At 44.8% G+C, this 24296-nt stretch overlaps 1 protein-coding gene across 1 annotated transcript in view; it reads right to left on the bottom strand.

Moving 5' to 3' along the window:
- Positions 1–24296, bottom strand: part of LOC122798817 — a 3666270-nt gene that overhangs the window by 2269235 nt on the left and 1372739 nt on the right. The window contains exon 11 of the mRNA XM_044067940.1: positions 18850–18964. Within this exon, the coding sequence (XP_043923875.1) occupies positions 18850–18964 (115 nt within the window). The remainder of the gene's footprint in view (positions 1–18849; positions 18965–24296) is intronic.

Here is a 24296-nt window from a genome sequence, read left to right as displayed (position 1 = left end):
GTGATTGTGTAGTTTCGTGTATTTGGGTTTTCTACTTTTTAGGCTCGAGATTTTGTAATTCGAGATTTCAGAAGTTCGAGCTTATAAAGTGAATCCATGTGTGTGTGTGTGTATATATATATATATATATATATATATATATATATGTGTGTATATATATATATATATATATATATATATGTATATATATATATATATATATATATATATATATGTATATATATATATATATATATATACATAAAACAACATATGCTATTAAAAAAGGAAGTTGTCAAAGGAAGGCACATCTCTCTAAGTTAAACAGACTATGCTCAAAAAACAGAAGGGAAAGGGAAGGGAAGGGAGAAAGCCCTCTAACTCAAACGGGCTAAGGGGGAGGCAGTTCTCTAACTTAAATGAACTGTCTATCAGAAAATAGAATTTTGAGTACAGAGGAATCAGAGAAAGAGTCCTCTAAGTTAATCGGGCTACAGAAAATTCAAGGAAGAAGCCAGGAGAGGGATAATAAGCCCCAATGAAAGACGAGGGCCAATTAGCAGAAAATACAGAGAAAAGAAGCAGAAGTATACTATTCAGCACAACAAACCACAACTATTTAACACTAGTATAACAAAACAGCAAGGATTTAAACAGTGAAAGGTATTTTAAGATTATACTCAGAGCTAGCAGAATGACCTTCAATCTTGTTTAGTGTCAAACAAAATCTGGGAGATATTCCTAGGCCATGTTGGGCATGCTGGGATAGGGTTTAGCCACGAGCTAGTGGAACACTTTGAGCTTGCATATAAGCCTGAGTCGGATCCAAGGATCAGATCCAAACCCATCCTGGAAAGAATAAAGGCAAGATTGGACAATAACACATAATTTATTATTGTGACGGTTAAGCCATGTATTAGTATTTAGTTTGCTTATTCATGCTATGCTGACTACTAAATATGCAATTTTACTTTTCCTTGTTTTGCTTCTATTCTTACATAAAGCTTTGCAATTGTGAGTTAATAAAATAAAAATACTAATTTTTGCTGAAAAGCCTTTGATTCTCTTACGGTCAAAATCTTTATAAATATCCTAACTACCAAACAAATCCTTCATTCATTCATCTTCTGAGTACCCATTTAATCCATTTGAGATCAGGAAACAACTACTGCCTAGTCTAGATATTTCAAGCACTGGCATTAACGCCCTTCTAGTCTGCCAGTATACCAAAATACTTGTTCCCATAGTACATGTCCTGGCTGTTCTTAAAATATCTAAACTAGTACTTGCTTCACTGTAATTTGGTCGTCTGTTCCATACATCAGCTGCTCTTTCAGAGAACAAATTATTATACTTTTATAAAATCCCTTGTGAACAAGGAGCAAAAAATCCAGGCTGAGAATGTATTCCAAAATAACAGCAAGAAATCCACGAATAAATGTTCAGGTACCAGTTTATTAACAGAGGACACAAGCGCTTTCACAGTTGCTTCTTCAGGTGTAACTCCTGCCATAAAAGCACACACCTTATATACTCTTCCTAATTAGTCTAAATGATCAATTAACATACTAAAATATTTAAAAAGATAGTACACATAAAAATAATACCTAGTTGAAATGCATTTGTATTACAAGATACACATACTAGAACATTTTAAAAGATGGTACACATAAAAACATAAATAAATATTATCTAATTGAGATGCATTTATAATAGTGGACAGTGAAATTATACATATAAATATATTCATATAAAAATTATGTTTATTCATTTAAAATATATTTATTTAAAAATATATATATTTATTTATTTAATCATTTAAAAATATATGTATATATATAAATATTTAACAAGACATAAATATATATTAATGAATGTATTTAAATTGATTCATTTTTAACATTTCTAACATGTTCAAAAATTTAAAATTTTAAAAATTTTAAAATTTTAAAAATTTTAAATTTTTAAATTTTCAATTTTCAATTTAAAATTTTAAATTTAAATACATTCATTAATATATATTTATGTCTTGTTAAATATTTATATATATATATATATATATATATACACATATATATATACACACATATATTTTTAAATAATTAAATAAATAAATATATATATTTTTAAATAAATATATTTTAAATGAATAAACATAATTTTTATATGAATATATTTATATGTATAATTTCACTGTCCACTATTATAAATGCATCTCAATTAGATAATATTTATTTATGTTTTTATATGTACCATCTTTTAAAATGTTCTAGTATGTGTATCTTGTAATACAAATGCATTTCAACTAGGTATTATTTTTATGTGTACTATCTTTTTAAATGTTTTAGTATGTTAATTGATCATTTAGACTAATTAGGAAGAGTATATAAGGTGTGTGCTTTTATGACAGGAGTAACACCTGAAGAAGCTCTGTTAATAAACTGGTACCTGAACATTTATTCGTGGATTTCTTGCTGTTATTTTGGAATACATTCTCAGCCTGGATTTTTTGCTCCTTGTTCAAAAGGGATTTTATATTTGTTTCTGCTATATTGCTGCTTTTTGGGCTCTATTTTTGCAAATTATTATACTTCTCATTCCTATAGAATCTTCTGCATAGGTTGTCTAATGATTCTCTACTACTTTTGCTAACCCCAAACATTCTCAGAGTCAGTTGTCTCTAAATGCCATACATACCTAAGTAAGATCTCCTCTTACATATCTATAAGAGACACTTTACAAGTTCAAATATTTCAGTCTTTCACAATAACATAATTTTTCATATCCATGGATGCTCTTGGCATATTTCCACTGTACTCTTTCCAATTTACTCATGCTTGTTTTCTTATAGGGTTTACACATTGTTATTCCATTCTCACATTTGGGTCTAATGTAACTAACAAACAATGACGTCATCATTTCTGATTTCCTAGACTTTATAAATCTTTTTATACAACATATAGTGCTATAAAGAAGCCGAGGACATCTATATACGAATCCCCCCTCTGCTCATTTCTCAGATCAGTTGGTAGCAAACCAGACAACAATCACGCATACATGCCAAACTATATACATAATTACATATATACAAACATAGGTATGGTAGTATCAACACTGTAACAGCAGAACAGCAGAAGGAGAATACTTCAAATCGGGCCCTTCCTGGCGTGTGGCAGGAGTGTGTGGAGTTCAGGCGAGGAATACACTCCACATGGAATGACCCTAAGGAACCGCAAGGTCTCTTTGCGGAGGCGTTCAATCTCGCTTGTTCTTACACATGGTAGTCTCAGGCTCCACAGAAGGATCCCTGAGGAATGTGCAGTGTTTGAGCACAGTGGAACCAGTGTCGCCACAGTCCCTAGAAAGGGGTTGCCTGCATGAGCCAAAATAGCTGATCAGATTTCTTGTGATCTTTTGTTCTATCCAAATAAAATCTGAGTTGTCTATGGACGTCCAGTTTGTGCAACATATACCTAACTTATTAGAGTGGAAAGAAGAAGAAGGGTTCAATGTAATTCTGATTAATATTAATAGTAGAACAAAGTAGAACAAGGATTGATTAGAAAGGATGGAGCTAGTGCTAGGATCAAAATGAATGAAAAAAAATAATGTTTATACGGATCTGAACCACTTATGCTCCGTGGTTACACCTGTCTAATAGGCGTAATAGCCACTGTTTTGTTTGACAAAAAATTTAAATTTTAGCGCAAAGGCTGGTTGCTTCAGGGGTGGTAAAAATTTCAGAGAGAGAGCAATAAATTAAAATCCACGGTGATGTCGGGATTCTGATCAGTGGTAGAAAAGAAAGGAAAGGAACCTGTGTTATAGAGTCTGGTGTGAGCTATAATATACACCACTTTTCTATATGATAGCTGGGATTACAGCCAACTGTAATTTACTGCTCCGAGCCTCTTCCTGAAATACAAAACGCTTCCATTTACTAGTATAAGTCTTTGTAGTGGAAACTTTATGAGAAGCTACCAAAATATCTTGAACCACGATAAGTGGGGGAAATCTGGCTAAAAAGAGCGGAGCAGCTAAGCTGCTGATGGGAGATCAGGAGGGATGGTGAGGAACTCCCTGACTAGTGAGTCAGTAGATCTGGCTCTGGGTCCAGCATCCAAGGTCCCCTCGACGCGTGATGCAAGAGAAAGGGGAACTAAATTTGACGAGGCCAGAATTGAGCAATGAGAATTATCAGTTTCTTGAAGGTTGTTTCAAAGCTTTCAGAATCAGGGAAAATCAGGGGGAAATGAGAAATAATCAGGTATAGACCCGGGGCCAATCAGGCACCAGCGTCCTTGGGAGGGCCTGAGGGGCAAATAGGGCAAAGTAGCTCTGCATTTGGCGTCATTGCAGGCAGGCGATTTGCAGGGCTGGCCCCCATTTGGCGAAAAAATTTGAGGGACCACCTGCCTCAACTCCAGAACATTGATGTGCAGATTGTACCAGATTGGTCCATTTCGCTTTGACTTCTGTCCCCATCCCTGGTGCCCCCCCCTATCAGGGAAGCGCCTGCGGTTATCAATCCGCTGACGGTGTGGGTAGCAGCACAAATGGTCTTCCGCGGATAGGTTGCAAGTCTGTATTATCCACATGAGGTGTATGATTTTTTATTTTTAATCAAAATCAATTGAAGTAGTTGTAGTTGTTGGAATTTGGATTGATGAAATAGGCTTATTGTAGCATTGCATGTGCGTCTCCCAATGGTAATAAGCAATGGTATTTACTGAGAGACCAAAACTAGACAATTTTTGCTGGGGGATTTCTTTGCGCACAGCAGAAGGGAAATGTTGAATTGAAGTGTTGTTAGTTTCTGCTGTAGGGAAGTTTCTGAACCAACTGACGCTGCATAACTCTCCTATAAATAAGATATGGGGTGATGGCTGTAGCAAGATTTTCTCGAAATTGGCTGAAATTTTCAGGTGTGTTTTACAAATTAGGAGGTGTGTGGTTTGTATCAGTTGACTAATCCTGGGCAGACAGGAGCCAGTTGCATTTGGTGAAGACCCTGGGGGCTGTGGTCAGGCCAAAGGGCAGGGCTCGAACTGAGGTGACTGGCTCCCAGCCGGAAGCGCATGGATCCCTGGACGCCTGGGCTATTTTGATGTGTAGGTGCCCTTCAGATCTACTTATCGAGACATCCAGTCGCCCTGCTGTAATGGAAGAGGCCCGACGTACAGTTATCTATTCGAACTTTTCCTTCTTTCCTTGGCAGTGTTGGCTTGGCTTAGGTCCAATTGGCCTAGTCCCTGGTGTTTCTTTTGAACTAAAAGAGTAAGGAGTAAAGCTGGGACTTGATGACTTTTTCAGCAGCTTTGAAATTTCTGTAGCGCTGGCTCAGTAGACGGGTGTGGGTACATCTGGGGAGTTGGAATGGGGTGACAGAGTGGGATTGTAACCTCTGCACAACTTTTACCCAATTGTTCACAAAGGTTTAGCCAGGCTGAGGCCAGGCAAAGCGATGCATTCTCACTGCAGTGACAGTCGGGCAGAGTGAGACAGTCGGCCTCCTGCCAGGGAGGTTTGAAAAGGTTTGGGAGGAGTTTTGCGGACTCTGCCGCCAGGGCGGCGCTCACCCCGCCCCCTGCCCGAGGGGCACTGCCCTGTGTGTCAAAGATCTTTTGTGCTCAAACCTGTGTGTTCCCACCATGTTGCTCTCATAGGTGCTGTCTTGAAGGGGTGAAAACGATCTACAGGCAGACATAAGGGTGGAAGGCTCACACCGCAACTTTATGAGTCTTTTGGCCCTTGGCTCCATCAAAACAAGCCCCTTTACTTTAGGGCCCAAAAGTGCGGGCTAACATAAGCGGGCCAGATTGCTTCTACGGCGAGCACCGTTAGTCATGGGTTCCCATTTCGGGAAGATTCTCGCCGTATAGGACATCAGCCTCAGCGGACGAAGTTCACTTGGGATTTAAGGTGCTGAGGATATCATCCTTTCTGAGACAGCGCATCTGTAGCGTAAGGGTGGTGAGATGCTTGTCTGTGACTAGATCCTCTTGTAAACGCGGGTAAAATGGGTCAAAGAATTGTAGTTCAGAGAAAGCCGCTGAATCAGGGTCAAATGCGCTCTACATCTGGTCCGGCGGTCATGAAATCTTGTTGCTAGGTTTCTTGGATGATCTGAAGACTTTGTTAGGCTCCTTTTCAGATGAGGCTACACCAGACATGGCGCTTGGCTGGTTCCTTTGGTAAGGTAAGCTTTGGTCCTTACTGTGCCGTGGATACTTATTTGCTCCTAGGTACAGGTTCCACCGCAGTCAGGAGCTCACGCCTAGGACAGCAATTAATTCCTTTCAGCACTCATCAGTTCTTCAGGAGTGACCCAGAGGAGTCACTCCAGCACCCGGATGTTTTTCAGCAAATCAGGATCTTATCCTCAGAAGGGAGGGCCAGTCACCTCTGTTTAAGGATCCTGCGATGTCAGAAAAGAGACATCCTCTGAAGCTCTCCTTAGGGACCAAGATGACCTACCTAACCTCTTAATGACCTCAAGGATTCTGTATCAGATCCAAGTGTCTCCTCTATATTGTAGTCTTTCTCCCACTTCTGTCTTCAATCCCTTTGTCCACAGCCTCCGAGGAAGGTGCCTCCAGTGCGAGAGACACTGAGCCCGACGCTTGACGCAACCGTGGTGCAGAGGGAGGATGAACGTCCCGGGAGGGTGGGCTGCGGATTGACGATGTGGTTGCAGAGGAGGACAACACCTTCCCCAGCGAGGTTTCGGCGTTCCCCGTCCGAAGTCGTAGGCACCGGTTCCAACCTCGGGGTATTCTCCGTTCAAAATCAAGGCACTCGACCCCGAGGACATCTCCAATCGATCCGTGCCGGAAGAATCCTGAGAGTCGAACCAACACGGTCCGACTCAGGACGGAACTCAATCGACAGACCCTGGCCCGACCGGTACCGGATCGATGGGACAGAGGCAAACGGCAGCCGATCGAGAAAGACGGTTCTGGCACCGAGGGCTCCACCCGAGACTCCGGTAAAAACTTCCGCCCGAAGACTGAACAGGTCTCGAGGAGGAAACAAGCTCCGTCTGGGTGGCAGGCTCTTTCAAGTCTCGACATCAACCGAGAGTGGGCACTGAAATAAGTTGACAGGGAGGTGATGTCTATAAGTTTCTGCACCACTTTCAAGTCTCGAAGCTGTGTCGGGAAAGCGCGGCCACAGAAGAACGAGTCGGCGGCTTCGAAGGTTTCTGCACCTCGGGTAGTCGGTGGAGTCGATCTGGGTCACCGGTTCCAAGACCGAGTTCGAACCGTTAACAGTTGACCACTGCCCCAAAGTCTGTGTGGAACCGGTGATCTAACTAGGATCAAGAGCTCGACTGTCTTAACCTCCGGACGCTCGCCCACCCTTCAAGACTTGGATGCCTGGTCTGAAGCATCCAAAGCCTCCTGGACTATCATTAACCAACTGGTTGATATGATTCGAAAAAAAATCAAAGCTGGATCTACCCATATACCCAGGTCCTTAAATGAATGTACAGTTTCAATCACTGTGTTGTGAATTAAATATTCACCTTTCAATGTAAGTCTCCCAAATCTCATATGCTTCATTTTTGATGTATTTATCAGGATATTATTATCCTGTGCCCAAATGGATAATTTAGGCAAGTTCTTTTGCAGACATGCCTTATCTGTAACACATGTAATCAGTTTACCCAATTTCAGGTCATCTGCATATCGACTGTAGAACACCTCAGATGAAAAAGTTAGGTCTGAAAGATACAATCTAAACAAGTAAGGGGCTAGGATAGCACCCTGAGGGACACGCTGACTGTAACCAAGAATTTCGTCGGTCCAGTTGCTGTATGATACTTGTCATGTCCTATTTGTAAGCCATGCAGCTATCCATCTTATCAAAAGTACATCAATATCTAGTTGTACTATTTATTGATCAGGTTTTTGTGTATGACCCTGTCAAATGCTGAAGTTAAATCTATATAAATTATATCACAGCACAATTTTTCATTTATAGCTGTTATTATATTGTTATAGAACATCATGTTACAAGTGGTAATAGATCTATTTTCAACATATGCATGCGGATATATGTTTTCAAGTCCTGACCTATCCAATTCTGACAATAACTTATCCAATTATACCTTCTCCATTACTTTTCATGACACAATAGTAGACTTAAAGGTCTATATGACTTTGGGTTTGTCCTAATCCCCTTTCCCTTAAAGACAGGCTTAATAAGCAAATATCTCCACTCTTGAGAAATCTCTATATATTTATATGATATAGTAAATAATAGATATAATGGTACTGTAAGTTCTTGCTGAAGTGTTCTCAGGTCATTATTACGAATTCCTTCTCCTCCCTGTGCTTTGTTTGGATCTGGTTTGCACAGTTCTTTTTCAATATAATCTAATTTGATTCCAGTATCTGAGGGTTACCTGAATAACACTAGACCTACTTATCACCTCCTTTGTGCAGCCAAACTGTTTTGCATAAGATTTTGTAAACATGTCTATAATCTGTTGTGTCTGAGAACAAATTTTAGAATGTACACACAATTTATCAATTTGTATGTTTTTACTCCTTCCACATCTTAAGTATCTACAAAAAGGTTTCTTATTATGCTCAATATCTTTATATAAATTTTCTTCAATTTTTTTCTTGATCTGTCTCACGCTATGCTTAATTTGTTATCCAGCTTTTTTTCAGCTTTCAGAGTTGTACTTCAACCTGTCTTCCATGTCTTGTATTTTTTTGTCTCTCACTTTAATCAGGTATCTTGTTCTTATGGAAGTATATCCCCCTGACATTGTATGCCTAGCTCCTGATGTTAAACATTTTTTTTTTGCATTCAAACAATTTCTCTTTCAAAACTTTCCACATTCCATCTGCAGTTTTTCCACTGAACACATCACTCCAATTAACTTTACATAGTGACTGTTTTGCTCCGATATAATCTGTAATTAACCTTCTGTGCATTGGTTTAGATTTCAGTTTGGCAGAATTATCTAGAAACAAATTAACCTTTATAACCCCATGATCACTGCATAACAACGGTGGTAAAACTTGACTTGAAGTACCAGTAATTTCTTTAGGAACACAAACAATGTATAGTATGTTCCGTTCCCTGGTAGTTTTTTTTTTTACAATCTGAAGAAATTAGAAGTTATGTACTCACCATAACGTTCCATCTGAGTAGGTGTATTCATTTGTCTGCAACCTGTGGGTTATGGATCCGATATCGGATCCAAACCGGCATGGTTTACCAGCTATGGATCCAAGCTCTCAGCTCCTCCCCTCACCCATAATGCCCTGCTCTACCCTCATGACCTCAGATCGAGTTTGCCAAAAGCAATAACACCCTGAAAAAGGGTAACAGAACATATGCAGGAAACTGAAAGGCCAGGGGGATAGGAGGGCGGGATGGTTGCAGACAAATGAATACACCTACTCAGATGGAACGTTATGGTGAGTACATAACTTCTAAATCTGAAGTAGGAGATTCATTTGTCTGCAACCTGTGGGACAGAATCCCCAGCTACCTGAATCTTGGGCGGCCATCATGGAAGGATATTCGAGCACCGGAGCCAAAGGATGCTCTACCCCTAGATGCAAGATCCAACTTGTAGTGGGAAATAAAAGTATGAGATGAAGCCCACATGGCTGCTGCACAAATATCATCTAGAGGAATCCTAGCCTTAAAGGCTGCCGAGGTAGAGACTGACCGGGATGAATGGGCGTGTATACCCTCCGGTGCGGGCCTTCCTGAAGCTTGATAAGCCAATAAGATACATTGTGAAATCCAGCGAGACAGTGAGACTTTAGAGATTGGCTTGCCCAAATTAAATTTAGCAAAGGAAACGAACAACTGGTCGGATTGCCTATGACCAGCCGTACTGTTTAGATAAAATCTAAGTTGCCTGTGAACATCTAAGGAGTGAAGCTTGTATTCACCTTTGTTTTCATACTTAGGGAAGAAAACAGGGAGGTTAATGGATTGGTTAATGTTTGCTTCAGAAGCTACTTTAGGAAGAAAGGACGGGTTGGTCCTGAGGTAAACACGGTCCGGATGAAAGACCAAGTAAGGAGGTTTAGCTGATAAAGCTTGGAGCTCTGAAACTCTCTTGGCCGAAGTAATGGCTACTAAGAAGGCAGTCTTGAACGACAAGAATTTGAGATCTACCGTAGCCGCCAGTTCGAAGGGGGGGGGGGCGGTCAAGGCCTGGAGAACTAAGGAAAGGTCCCAGGGAGGAACTGCTTGTTTTACAGGGGGCCTGAGAAGGAAAGTACCTTTAAGGAAAATTTTACACAACTTGGCCGACATGAGTGAATTGGAGTCATGACCAATGTGATAATGTGAAATTGCCGCAAGTTGTACTTTGACCGTGGAACTGCTGGCACCATCATTAAAAAGAGTGGTTAAGAAATCAAGCACTAAAGGGAGAGGAGCTGTGAAGGGGTTCAGGCCTTGCCGCTCCGCCCACAAAGAAAACCGTTTCCACTTGCTACGGTAGACTTTCCTAGTGGATGGTTTATGAGCTGCCACTAGGATCACCTTAACAGTGGACGAAATACCGGGAGTCCTGATCAAGAGTGGAACTGGAGCAGCCAAGCGGTCAGCTTCAGGTTGTCCAGATTCGGAGGAGATAAGTGGGATGGATGAGATATCAGATCTGGAATGGGATCTAGAATCCAAGGAGGATTCACCGAGTGAGACCTTAGGAAGGGGAACCAGATCTGTCGAGGCCAAAATGGAGCAATGAGAATCATTCTGCACCCCACCCGAGAGGCTTTCTGAAGAACTTGGAGCATCAGAGACAAGGGGGGATAAGCATACAGAAGACCGGGTGGCCAAGTCTCTTGGGGAACCTCCTGGAGGAGGTATCAGAGTGAAAAAACTGTCGCACTTGGTGTTTGAGGGAGAGGCAAAAAGATCGCAAGAAGGAGTTCCCCACCGTGCGAATATGCGTTCCGCTACTTGAGTATTGAGAAACCACTCGTAAGGGGTGAGAATGGTGCGACTGAGCTTGTCCGCCAGGATGTTGGACCGACCCGGAATGTACGTTGCTATGAGAAAGAGGCTGGTGGAGATTGCCCATTCCCAAACTCTCATGGCTTCTCGACAAAGAGGGTAAGACCTGGTTCCTCCTTGCTTGTTGATATACCAGACAACCGACATGTTGTCCGATTGAATCGCAATTGTTCCCAAGGGAAGAAAGTCCTGAAGTGCTAGCAACGCTAAGAGCACTGCTCTCATCTCTAGAACGCTGATATGCAGTAAGGTCTCTGAATTGTTCCACGTGCCTTGGACGGTCCGGCCTGCAAAATGCCCCCCCCACCCGAGGCGGGAGGCGTCCGTGGTCACCGTGGCGAGAGGGGGAGAAGCACAAAATGGGCGGCCTCCATGGAGATCTGGAGAGTGAAGCCACCACAGGAGGGACCGCTTGCAAGCCTTGCTGATCGCAATGGGATGATGCATAGGAAGAGCAAGGTATGACCACTGTACTAAGAGTGTCCACTGGAGGATGCGCATATTGAACCTGGCGAGAGGAAGAAGTGCTATAGCAGATGCCATGGACCCTATAGCCCTCAGGACCAACTCCGCTGGAACTGAACTTGAGTGGAGAATGGCCCGCACCTGGAGCTGCAGACTTTGAACTCTGTCCGCAGTGAGGAAGGCTTTTAAACTCCTTGTGTCTAACCTGGCCCCTATAAAATCTATGATCTGTGTGGGTGCTAGGTTGGATTTCTTTGTATTTATAGTGATGCCCAGACTGGGAGCAAGATGGAGAAAGGAGTCTTGCGCTAATAGTAGTAGATGCCTTGTTGGGGCGGTAAGGAGCCAGTCGTCCAGGTAGGGAAAGACCTGCACCCCCTGAAGCCTCAGGTGGGCCGCTACCACTGCTAATACTTTGGTGAACACTCTGGGGGCTGTGGTGAGACCAAAGGGAAGGACCCGGAACTGGTAGTGACTGGCTCCCAGCCGGAAGCGGAGAAACCTCCTGGAGCACCTGTCCATTAGTATATGGTAGTACGCATCCTTGAGGTCTATGGAGCACATCCAGTGATTTTCTCCCAGAAGGGGGAGAATAGATTGTAGAGTGACCATTCGGAACTTCTCCTTGGGAACTGCCAGGTTCAAGAGAGAAAGGTCTAAAATTGGTCTTAGATCCCCCGTCTTTTTTGGCACTTAAAAGAACCTGGAGTAGAACCCTGATCCGATCTGGTCTGGGGGGACGGGCTGGATGGCTCTTTTCTTTAGCAGATGTCCAATTTCTGCCAAAGCGGCCTCCCGTTGACCGGGTGGAACGTCGGGGAGGGACTTTAAATTTGGTAAGTGACGAAAGGGAATGCGGTATCCTCTGGATATGATCTGGAGAACCCAGCGGTCTGATGTTATGGACTCCCATGCCGCTAGGTGCTCCGAAAAACGCCCCCCGACTGCCTCCAGAGTGGAGCAGCCGGGCAACCCCTCAGGGTTGCTGCGCGGGCCGTTCAGAGAAAGGTTCTCTGGACCCGAAGTTCCTGGGAGCCCCTCTGCCTCTAGGGCGGCGTCCTCCCTGTCCTCCTCTGCCACGGAAGGACTGGTTGTCCGGAGCAGGCTGGGACTGCTGCGACTTCTGGAACCACATCTTCTTCTGACCCTTTTGGTTCCTAGAATAGGGCCTCTGGGGTGCAGAGAAGCGGATTCCGACGGCAGACAGCGTCTTCCCGTCCTTCTCGCTCTGGGTCAAAGTGTCGCGAACAGTTTTGCCAAAGAGGGCAGAACCATCGAAGGGGGTGTTCGCAAACGACGCTTTGAAGGGCTCTGAGAAATCGCAATGACGGAGCCAGGCCTGACGTCTAGTGACTAGACCTGCCCCTGCGGCTCTAGCGGCGCCTTCCGTAGCATGGGAGAGTAGCCGCATAGAGGTATTGGTAACTGACCTGAGAGTGGCCATGCGGGTGGAGTGCAGAACTTTGTCCTCCTCCGACATGGACTCTGGGGGAGATGCAGAGTATTCTTTAATAAGATCACGCTGCATCCTAATCACGTGTGCCAGGTAGTTCAGCGCCCTTACCGAGAAGGTCGCTGAACTAAACATCCGCTTCCCCAAGTGGTCCATCATCCGAGACTCCTTGCTCGGTGGATGGACAGAGGGACTCTCCTGAGCAAGTTCCCTCTTGGTGGCCGCCGCCGTCAACATGGCATCTACCGGAGGCCCCTTACTCCAATGGGCACGGTCAGCCGGGGGACTGAGGATCCGGTCGGGCCTTTTAGGGATTGGCTCCACGGTGTCCGGTTCCTTCCACGCCCTGGTGGTAATGAGGTCCACCAGGGGGTCGGCAGGAGGGGACACCCAAGAGGTAGATGGGCCCGCTTCAAATGCCTCCAAGAACACGGACTCGTCCGAGGAAGACTTGAGGGCAGACCACCTCCCCCTTATGCGGAGCATTTCCATGATGTCTCCAAATGAGACATACTCGGGGGGTGACCGTGGGGAGCCTTCCCCTTCCTCCAAATCCGTGTCTTCCGTGAGACTCTCGGGGGAGTCAATGTGCCTCCCTTTGCACGTATGCTTGTGAGGAACATCCTCTGGGGGGCTGTCAGAGGACTCCTCGCAAACAGCAACCTGTTCCAGGGGAACAACTTGGGGCACAGGAGCGGGCTGTCCCAAGGGCCGGATGGTGGAAGCCTGACCCAGTGCAGAGGGAGCGGACGAGCCAAACAAGTGCCGGGGGTCCGGAGACCCTCAACAGGGCCCTCTCCACTACATCAAATGCCGAAGGGGAGCCGACCTCGACCAAAGGATCCGACAATCGGCTCCCCCTCAGATCCGAGGAGTGGATCGGAGCCGGCGCCGAAGCACTCGGATCCGAAGGGACTGTGCGCTCTGACACAGATGGCGCCGAAGGAGCACTTATCCCCCCGGATCCGAGGCTCGGATCCAGGCTCCGAGAGGTCGGATCCGATGCACTCGAGGGCAGGGTCGGATCCAAAGTACCAAGTACTGTCGGTGCCGACCCACCCCGCCCGGCTGCTCGGCTCAACTGCTCCAACCCGGTAGCGGGTCGGAGAAGGAGCAATTGGCTTGAAAAGGGTCGAGCTCCCCAGAGGGGGGGGGAGGCAAGAGCACTCCCATCTGCATCTGGGCCTGGATGAACCTTCTCATCATCCGATCCAGATCAGCGTCCGACAGGCTATAAGTTGATCTCGAAGAGGCTACCGAGGTAGGCCTTGAGTGCCTCCTCGATAGCCTCGACGGAGATCGGGTCTCCTCCTCCTCAGGTCCCGTGAAAACACACTGGAGACCGGAGCCGAGGAGGGGGAGAGCCAGCAGACAAGGAGGCCGGGGGAGAAGCCCGCTTGGCTGGCGGGGCCGAAACAGAGGTCTCGGCCCGCCGCTTATGGTGCTTCTCCCTCCGGTCCTTCTTCCTAGATTCCCTCTCCTCCGAACCACTAAAGGGAGGTTGAGTCCCAGGAGGAGGAGGGGAGCCGGAGAGGGGACAACCGTGGCAACGGTTACCCCTGCAGGAGCGGAGGCCGGAGCCGAGTCTGGTGGTAAAAGACCCGCCAAAACAAGCTTGGACCTCCGCTCCTTCAATGCCCTGGGGTTGAACCCTGCACAAATGGAACATCCAGATGTGAGGTGTTCAACCCCCAGGCATCTAACACACCAGTGTGGCCATCAGCTGGGAAAGCTTATGGCCACACTCGAGCACTTAGAAAATAGCTTTGGGCTGCTCAGACATCCCAAAAGCAAACAAACAAGTTAGTATAACTAAAAAAGTGAAGTAACAAAAAACCACTCACAGGCCCAAACACACACTATGCTACCAGCGAGGGGAGGGATATTAAAATTAAGTTTTAAACTCTAAAAAAGTAATAATATAACAGGGAAACCTACACTTTCACACAAATTTAACAAAAAACTTTAACTTTAAGCACTTTATATACTAGAAATAACACTTAGCTGGAGAGCTGGAAAAAACACAATCTGGTCACCATGCGCGGCAAACAAGATCTGAGGTCATGGGGGTAGAGCAGGGCATTATGGGTGAGGGGAGGAGCTGAGAGCTTGGATCCATAGCTGGTAAACCATGCCGGTTCGGATCCGATATCGGATCCATAACCCACAGGTTGCAGACAAATGAATCTCCTACTTCAGATCTGCTGTTCCTGAACATACATTGTGAATAATTTCCTTCCTGATGTTATTGACTCAATATTATTCCAGTCTGTTTCTGGTAAATTTCAGTCCTCAGCTGTGTTTCATGCAATAAACGTATGAATTCCTCGAGGTCATCAGTACTTGACTTGGTCTATATAATACAACAATTCTTATATTTCCAAGGGTTGTATTTATTGTCACAGTTACATAGTCTATAGTATTGGTGTTATCATTGAACATGTAATAATCAGGTCTCTTAACTATCTAATCCTTATCATAACACCTCCATCTGATTTTTTTGTTAGAATGTCTGTTACAGTAAAAATATTTATATCCTGACAGAACTGGTTTCCAGTCACTGTTCTTTAACCATGTTTTACAAAGAATAATAACATCAATCATGTGTAAAGTTAGCAAATTTTTCAATAAAAAAAAAAACTTTATTAGTAATGCTCCTAGCATTAACAACCATCAGAGATGCATCAAATGTTGCTATCTGTGAACTGTTAAATTTTTTACCTGGCAAAAATCCTGCACAGTGTTTGTCAAACATTGAAAAATATCTACTGCAAAAATTATCTTCCCTGATCTTGACAAATGTACGCCATCCTGTCTGAACACACTTGCGCTCCACACTAGGCTTGGATGCTGTACACATTTCCATTTTTTTAAAATGGGACATTTTTTCCATGTCGGTATTTACTCAAAAAATCTTTTCATTCATGGTGACCTGACTATTCTTTCTATATGTGATTTGTGAAAAATATGTTCTAACACCAGTAGAAGCTATGCTATCTATGAGGGCTGTAAGCTCCCTACTAACAGTCAGAGAGTCCTTGCAGATGAGATTATTTATACCGAAATGAATAAAAACAGATCTGTACTTCCTTACATTAAGGCGTTCCACAGCTTGTCTCGAATTTTCTATTTTTGCTCCTGGCAAGCATAACACTAGCAGCTTAATGGTCTTTACAGACTATAGTCATATCATTTCCTAGATATGTTCTATTTGCTCTTTGCCTAACATTATTAATCTCACCAGAACATGATGACATTGTGATCTGTACTGAGAGTAGGGAACAGGTTGAGGAGACCCTGGAGAGGTGGAGATATGCTCTAGAGGGGAGAGGAATGAAGGTCAGCAGGACCCAGACAGAATATACGTGTGTGAATGACAGGGAGGATAGAGGAATGGTGAGGATGCAGGGAGTAGAGGTGGCGAAGGTGGATGAGTTTAAATACTTGGGATCAACAGTTCAGAGTAACGGTGAGTGTGGAAGAGAGGTGAAAAAGAGATTACAGGCAGGGTGGAGTGGGTGGAGAAGAGTGTTAAGAGTGATTGTGATAGACGGGTACCAGTAAGAGTGAAAGGGGAGGACTACAAGATGGTGGTGAGACCAGCTATGTTATATGGGTTGGAGACAGTGACAAAGACAAAAAGGCAGGAATCAGAGCTGGACGTGGCAGAGTTAAAGACGTTAAGATTTGCATTGGGTGTCACGAGGATGGACAGGATTAGGAATCAGTATATTAGAGGGGCAGCTCAGGTTGGACGGTTTGGAGACAAAGCCAGGGAGGCAAAATTGTGTTGGTTTGGATATGTGCCGAGGAGGGATGCTGGGTATATTGGGAAAAGGATGCTAAGGATGGAGCTGCCAGGTAATAGGAAAAGAGGAAGGCCTAAGGTAAGGTTTATGGATGTGGTGAGAAAGGATATGCAGGTGGTTAGTGTGACAGAGCAAGATTTACAGGACAGGAAGAAATGGAAACAGATGATCCGCTGTGGCGACGCCTAATGGGAACAGCTGAAGAAAGAAGAATATGTATTACACTGTACAAGATATTTGTGCTTTAGCAAATCATTAATGTGAGACTCATTTAAGGAATCTTTATTCAGCTTCAATCATACAAAAATTATAAAATACAAAATAATCAAAATCAGTAACCACAGAATTCAAAGAAAACTTAAGTAAACTTATATCAGAAAAATCACACAAGCAAGATACAACTAAATACTAAAGTACAGTAAAGTTATTGTTCTCACCGTACAAGTTCTGAAAATCAGATAAAAGCTGTAATTCTTTTACACCATGTGCTCACTATTGCTCGCAGTTGCACTTCTTTTTAATAGTAAAGATCAATAAATCCCACAACAAGATATGATTTTTTAGATATGCTTTGGACTGTCCTATCTGCAGTCTGTGTGACTATAGCTGACTAGGCCCCTCGGGATGGCTAGAGCTTGCCTGTTTAAAACCTATCCCTTTCTATCAACCAACAGTGAAACTTAAAGGTAAAACAACAAAATATATAGCAAAGTAAATGTTCTTGTCAAGAAGCTATCCATTCCTTCCTACAAACAGTGAAAAACAGTGTAAAAAATAAAATGTAAATTCAAATAAAAACTTCTATTACCAGTCAACTCCACAGTAAATCACAAACTAAGATAGGATTGTTTAGATAAGCTCTGGCACTCAGTGTGCATAAGAGGAGAAACATACTTTCTACGAAGCCAGTCCACTGCAGGAAACACACACACACACACACACACACACACACACACACACACACACACACACACACACACACACACACACACACACACACACACACACACACACACACACACACACACACACTCTCTCTCTCTCTCAGCATACACATCTATGGTCAGTCCATACATACAGAAACCCATGCAGACACAGAGTTGCATGTCATAACAAGGGGATAATTCTGATCTAGTTTCTGCCAACTGAAAGAGGTCAAACATAAGGATCTAAAAGATCTGCAATGAGTGGAATTCAAACCTGATCTCATGCTTGGGTATATCAGTGCATTTTCAGATAAATAATAAGGAAAAACATCCAATTTTGCAATTTTCTAATTATCTTTGTACAGCAGCATTTCTCTGGCACCTTTTATTAGTGATGTTATTTACTCTGGCACTCCTCTAAATTGAGATGTTCTGAATAGGACAACCTGGGGTAACCTAATCTCTTAGTACAGACAATCTCTGGCTTCTCAGATGAGCACTTTCTGCACATAGCAGGTAATGGTAATATGCATTTCTTTTTAATCCATTGAATTTGTTTGGGTAATACATTTTGGATATAAAAGAGATACTGGTTCTTGCAGCTGAGGGCAGTGAACAAGATAACATTCAATTCAATAGTGGCAATTAATAGGTTCAGTTCACATACCAGGTTCTGTTAAAGTCAACCTTCAACATACAGACATAATGCCTATCTGCAATTTGAAAAAAAAAAGATGTAAACAGACTGCTAACAAATTACCACCCATACTGTGTATTAACAAAAGTAGCATGTCTAACTACAATTTAAAAAAAAGATGTAAACAGACTGCTAATAAATCACAACCCATACTGTGTATTAACAAAGGTAGCATGTCTAACTGCAATTTGAAAAAAGATGTAAACAGACTGCTAATAAATCACCACCCATACTGTGTATTAACAAAGGTAGCAAACAAACTCATCAAAAGTGGTGTGATCCTGGACTTTGTACCATTTCACACAAATATCTGGCCTAGTTTTAGAAACTATGAATGTAGCCTTTATAAGTTCACCAAGAATGGCTTGCATACATATTTATTCTATGTATAACATTTACCATAATAATACAAAAAAAGAGAAATTCCATCCTAAGTTTTCTTGTAATAAAGTAAACTCAAGCAACAACACTGCAAAAAAATAATAATATAATAAATAAATAAACAATAACTCTTACTTGTAATCCACGTCTGCAATTTTTACGGATCTGCTTTTTTGAAAATTTATTGCGAGCCTTTACACATTCAAGTGCAATAGCCTGTTGATTCTCTTGTATTTTATTTTGAAGTTCACTTATCTGCAATTGAAAATAAACCCAAAATGACAAATATGACTGCCAGATACTTTCCATTTGATGATGATAATTCAAAGCTCTTAAAAGAAGCCTGAATGAAATACATTTAACTTCAAAAGTTAAAAATTGCAAAACAGTTAGTTATGTACTCACCATAACGATCGATGTATGTGGTCCATCTCGCCTACATTCTTTACTCACAGGTTCTCGGCTCCGACTCGGCCAACTATTTCTCTAGCACGAAGTCTCTAATTGGCTGGGCTAACCCGGTATCCCAAGATGCACCTCGCCCTAGCCCCAGATCTTGTTTGCAACCATACCAATCATAACCCATACACAACCAACACTGGAAGGAATTCCAGCCAAAGGAAGAAAAAAAACAACTGACCTTGAAGGGATCACAGAGCCAATATTCCTCCAAATCCTCTAGGAAGGGGGCAGGTGGGAGGGTACGTAAGAATGTAGGCGAGATGGACCACATACATCGATCGTTATGGTGAGTACATAACTAACTGATGTTATGTGGTCCTATCTCGCCTACATTCTTGACTCACGGGACAGCGTCCCCAGCACCTCTATCCTGGGAGGCTCATAGGAAGATACTCCTGAGAACCGTAGAACCAAAGGAAGCCCAGCCGCTAGAAGCCACGTCCAGCTTGTAATGAGTAATAAAGGTGTGAGGAGAGGCCCAGGTGGCCGCAGCACAAATATCATCCAATGAAAGCCTGGCATGGTAAGTTATTGATGTAGACATTGCCCTGGTAGAGTGAGCTTTGATGGGAAAAGGTAAATTTCTGCCTGCTGACGAGTAGATGAAGGAGATACAATCTTTGATCCATTTAGAAATTGTGCACTTGGAAATAGGACAACCTGCTCTGTTCTCTGAGAAGGACACAAACAGCCGATCAGACTTCCTAACATGCTTAGTCCTGTGTAAATAGAACCTCAGTTGTCTGTGCACATCCAACTGATGGAAACTGAACTCTGCTTTACTGGAAAAGTTTGGAAAGAACACTGGTAACTCAATAGATTGATGGAGATTAACAGTGGATGACACCTTTAGAAGGAAGGACGGGTTAAGTCTCAGGGAAACTCTGTCCTTATGAAAGGTCAAATATGGAGGTTTAATGGACAGAGCTTGAAGTTCTGATACTCTTCTGGCCGATGTAATGGCTATTAGAAACGCCGTCTTCCAAGATAAGAATTTCAATTCACAGGTGGCAGCTGGTTCAAAGGGCAGTGAAGTGATGGCTTGTAGCACAAGGTTTAGATCCCATGGCATGACAGGTTCTGAAACAGGAGGGCGAAGTAACCAAATGCCTTTCAAGAAGGCCTTACAGAGTTTATGGCCCATAAGACAGGGCTCGTAAGATGTGTGAAAATTGGAAATTGCAGCCAACTGCACTTTAATGGTAGCGGGCGTAGAGCCCTGACGGAAAAGCATGGCTAAAAAATCTAAGACCGATGGAATTGGGGCTGTAAAGGGGTCCAAACCTTGGGCCTGAGCCCAAATGGAGAATCTCTTCCATTTGCTGGAATAAATCTTTCTGGTGGAAGACTTATGAGACGAAGACAAGATGTGTACCACCTCAGGTGAAAAGGAATATCGTCTAACTAGTGATGGAAGTGGAGCAGCCAGGCCGTCAACCTGAGGGTTTGCAGGGATGGATGGAGTTGTTCTGACATGTGAATCAGGAGGTCTAGCACTGGGTCCAGAGTCCAAGGACCGTCCACTGCATACTGCTGAAGAAAGGGGAACCATACTTGTCGAGGCCAGTGTGGAGCAATAAGAATCATCCTGCTTCCCAAGGATATGGCTTTCTGAATCACTCTTGGTAACAGAGGAAACGGAGGGAAAGCGTAGACCAGACAGGGGGACCAATCATGGGCTAGAGCGTCCCTGGGTGACTCCCCCTGTGGGGGGATCAGTGTGAAGTACTCGCTGCATTTGGCATTGAGGGGACTGGCGAAGAGATCGCAGCAAGGCTGACCCCACCTGTTGAAAATTTGAACCGCCACTCGGTTGTTCAGGGACCACTCGTTAGGCATCAGAATAGCTCTGCTCAGCCTGTCCGCTATTACATTGGACTTTCCTGGAATGTACGTTGCCACTAGAAACCGTTGGGAAGATACTGCCCAATGCCACACTCGCATGGCCTCTCTGCAGAGGGGATAAGACTTGGTTCCCCCCTCCTTGTTCAGGTACCACACTACGGACATGTTGTCCGAGTGAATTGCAATTGTTCCCAGAGGTAGAGAGTCTTGGAGTGCACGCAACGCTAGAAACACCGCTCTCATCTCCAGAACATTGATGTGCAGGTGTACCTTGTGATCTTGCCACGTGCCTTGGACCATCCTGCCAAGATAATGCCCCCCTCACCCCATCTGGGAGGCATCCGTGGTCACCATGGCCACTGGAGACATAGGAATCAAGCTCCTCCCTTTGTCCAGATTGGTGGAATGTAGCCAACAGCGGAGGACCTGTTTGCACTGTTCCGTGAGAAGTATCAAGTGGGAAAGAGGACGTTTCTGAAATGACCATTGGACCAAAAGGAGCCATTGTAGGATCCGCATGTGTAACCTGGCCAGAGGCACCAGCATGATGGTGGCGATCATGGAACTCAAAAGCTGGAGAACTAACCTGGCTTGAACTCTTTTGAGGGGCAACAGTGTGTGGATCTGAGACTGCAGCACTCTTATTCTCTCTTGTGGCAGAAAGGCCCACATTTGAACAGAATCTAGCTCTGCGCCTATAAAAACAACACGCTGTGAGGGCAGCAAGGCAGACTTTCCCCAGTTCAAAGTAATTCCTAGTTGTTGACAAAGTGCAATGGTAATCTCCCTGGCTTGAACGAGCAGATGCCTGGTGGGGGTGGTTAGTAGCCAGTCATCCAGATACGGAAACACCTGGAATCCCCGACGTCTCAGTTGAGCTGTCACCACTGCCAAACACTTGGTGAACACCCTGGGGGCTGTGGTGAGACCAAAGGGCAGGGCATAAAACTGGAAGTGACTGGCTCCTAGCCGGAAGCGTAAGTGACTCCTGGATGCCTTGTCCATTTTGATGTGGTAATAGGCATCCTTGAGATCAATGGAGCACATCCATACTCCTTTTTCCAGCAATGGAAAAATGGACTGAAGCATGACCATTCAGAACTTGGACTTCAGAATGCAGTGATTCAGTCGACTGAGATCCAGAATGGGTCTCAGGTCCCCTGTTCTTTTCGGCACCAAAAAGAGTCTTGAGTAAGTTCCTGATCCGATATGGTCTGAGGGGACTGGTTGGATGACTCCCTTTTCTAGCAGCTTTGCAACTTCTAGTGCTGCTTGATCCCGTTGACTGGGTGGAACATCCGGGATTCTTCTGACTGGAGGAGGTGTTGATAAAAATGGGATAGTGTAACCTCCGGAGCACTCAACAATCCTGGGTGATGCTTTCCCAGGCTTCCGGGTGCAATGAAATTCGGCCCCTGACTGGCTCCGGAACAGCACAGTCGGGCAATGCCTCAGGAATGCTGAAAGGAAGATCCGCAAAAGGAATCGCGGTCTCCCGAGTTGCGGGGGCCTCCTCTGCCTCTAGGATGGCGTCTTCAGGAATAATTCCCCCCTCCTCTGCCTCTGGAGGGGGACTCACCTTGAGCTGTAGGGAAGGACCTCTGAGACTTTTTGAACCACATTTTACCTTCTCTCTGAGCCTTGGGGTAAGGCCTAGAAGGGAGAGAGAAACGGGCCCCTACGGCAGATAGGCTCTTTCCCTCCTGTTTGCATCTGGTGAATATGTCTTTCACTTTGGTCCCGAAGAGAGAGGACCCATCAAAGGGGGCGTCAGTGAAGGAAGACTTAAAGGCCTCTGCGAATTGACACAGGCGCATCCAGGCTTGCCTTCTGAGAGCTACACCTGAGCTAGCTGCCCTACTCGCCCCTTCGGCTGCATAAGATATGAGCCTCATGGACGAGTTGACAATGGAACCAAGGGTAGACAACTGGGAGTTAACAGTCTGCGCTACCGCCTCAGGCATGTTACCCATCAGAGTATCTCCTAGCTCCTTAAGGAGATCTCTTTGGAGCCGAGTGAAATGACAGAGGTAATTCAGTGACCGCAAGGTAAAGGTCACCGAAGGCAGGGTACGCTTCCCATACCGGTCCATACTCCTGGACTCCTTGTTAGGAGGATGGACGGAAGAAGAAGCCTCTGCAACTTCCTGCTGAGTGGCTGCCGCCACCATCAAGGCATCTACCGAAACCCCTTTCGTCAGGAACTCTTTCCCCGGGGGAGCAGAAAGGAACTTATCTGGACATCTGGGCACCGGTTCCACGGAATCAGGGTTCTCCCACACCCTTCGACAAATCAAATCCAGGAGTTCGTCGAAGGGTGGAGACACCCAGGAGGCGGAGGGTTGAGCTCCGAAGGCCTTGAGGAATACCGACTCCTCCTGAGAGGGGGTCTTGGAAGGCCAGTCACCTCTCTGCCTCAAAATCTCCAGGATGCCGGAGAAAGAAACGTCATCGGAGGACGACTTGGGGGACCCCTCTGATTCCTTGAGGTCGGTATCAGAAGTGAGAGACTCGTCCTGGGAGTCTATGTGCTTCCTCTTGCACAACTTCTTTCTAGGGGTTTCCTCAGGCACTGACTCTGAGGGGCCCTCAGGAAGTAGGGGACTGCTCAAGAGGATATCCCCAGACCATCGGGCTCTGCCATCCACGGTTAGGGGGGCGTCAGAGGCTCTAGCCGGGGTATAGGGGGAAGGAGTGACCGATCCAGGTGATGTAACTGACGATCTGGTCAGTGTGCTCCTCATGGCCTCGAAGGCAGGACCACGACCAGAGTTGAGATTCCCTGAGCCGATGCACCGAGATGGAGGCTCGGAACTGACAGGAGTCCCGAGGTATCCCCCTTGGGTCTGACTGAGGAAACCCGAGTACCGAAACCAGAGGATGGAACCGACATGGTTGGAGCCGACACCGGCTCCGATAAACTCGCATGGAGTATCGGAGCTGACACGAAAACATCACTCGGCGCGGAGCACTCCGGCTCAGACGACACATGGGTGTTCGGAGGAGAAATCATCGGGACCAAGATAAGGACTGGCTCCGGAGTCGACTGGGTCAGAGCCGAAAACAGTTTTGCTAACACCAGCGACTGCAGGAGCCTCTGGACCACCCTATCCACATCCAAATCAGACAGCCTAGAGGATTTGGAAGAAATAGAAGGAGATCTCCTACCTGGAGACTCATGCCTGACACTGGGTGACCGGCTCCGAATAAGCTCCAATAATATTGGAGCCGAGGTCGACTCCAGTACAACAGATACCTCCTGTGGCCCCGAAGAC

Source organism: Protopterus annectens, chromosome 3.part1 (assembly GCF_019279795.1).
Source record: "Protopterus annectens isolate FY-2018-M chromosome 3.part1, PAN1.0, whole genome shotgun sequence".
NCBI lineage: Eukaryota > Metazoa > Chordata > Ceratodontiformes > Protopteridae > Protopterus > Protopterus annectens.
This window is presented reverse-complemented; position numbering and strand designations above follow the sequence as displayed.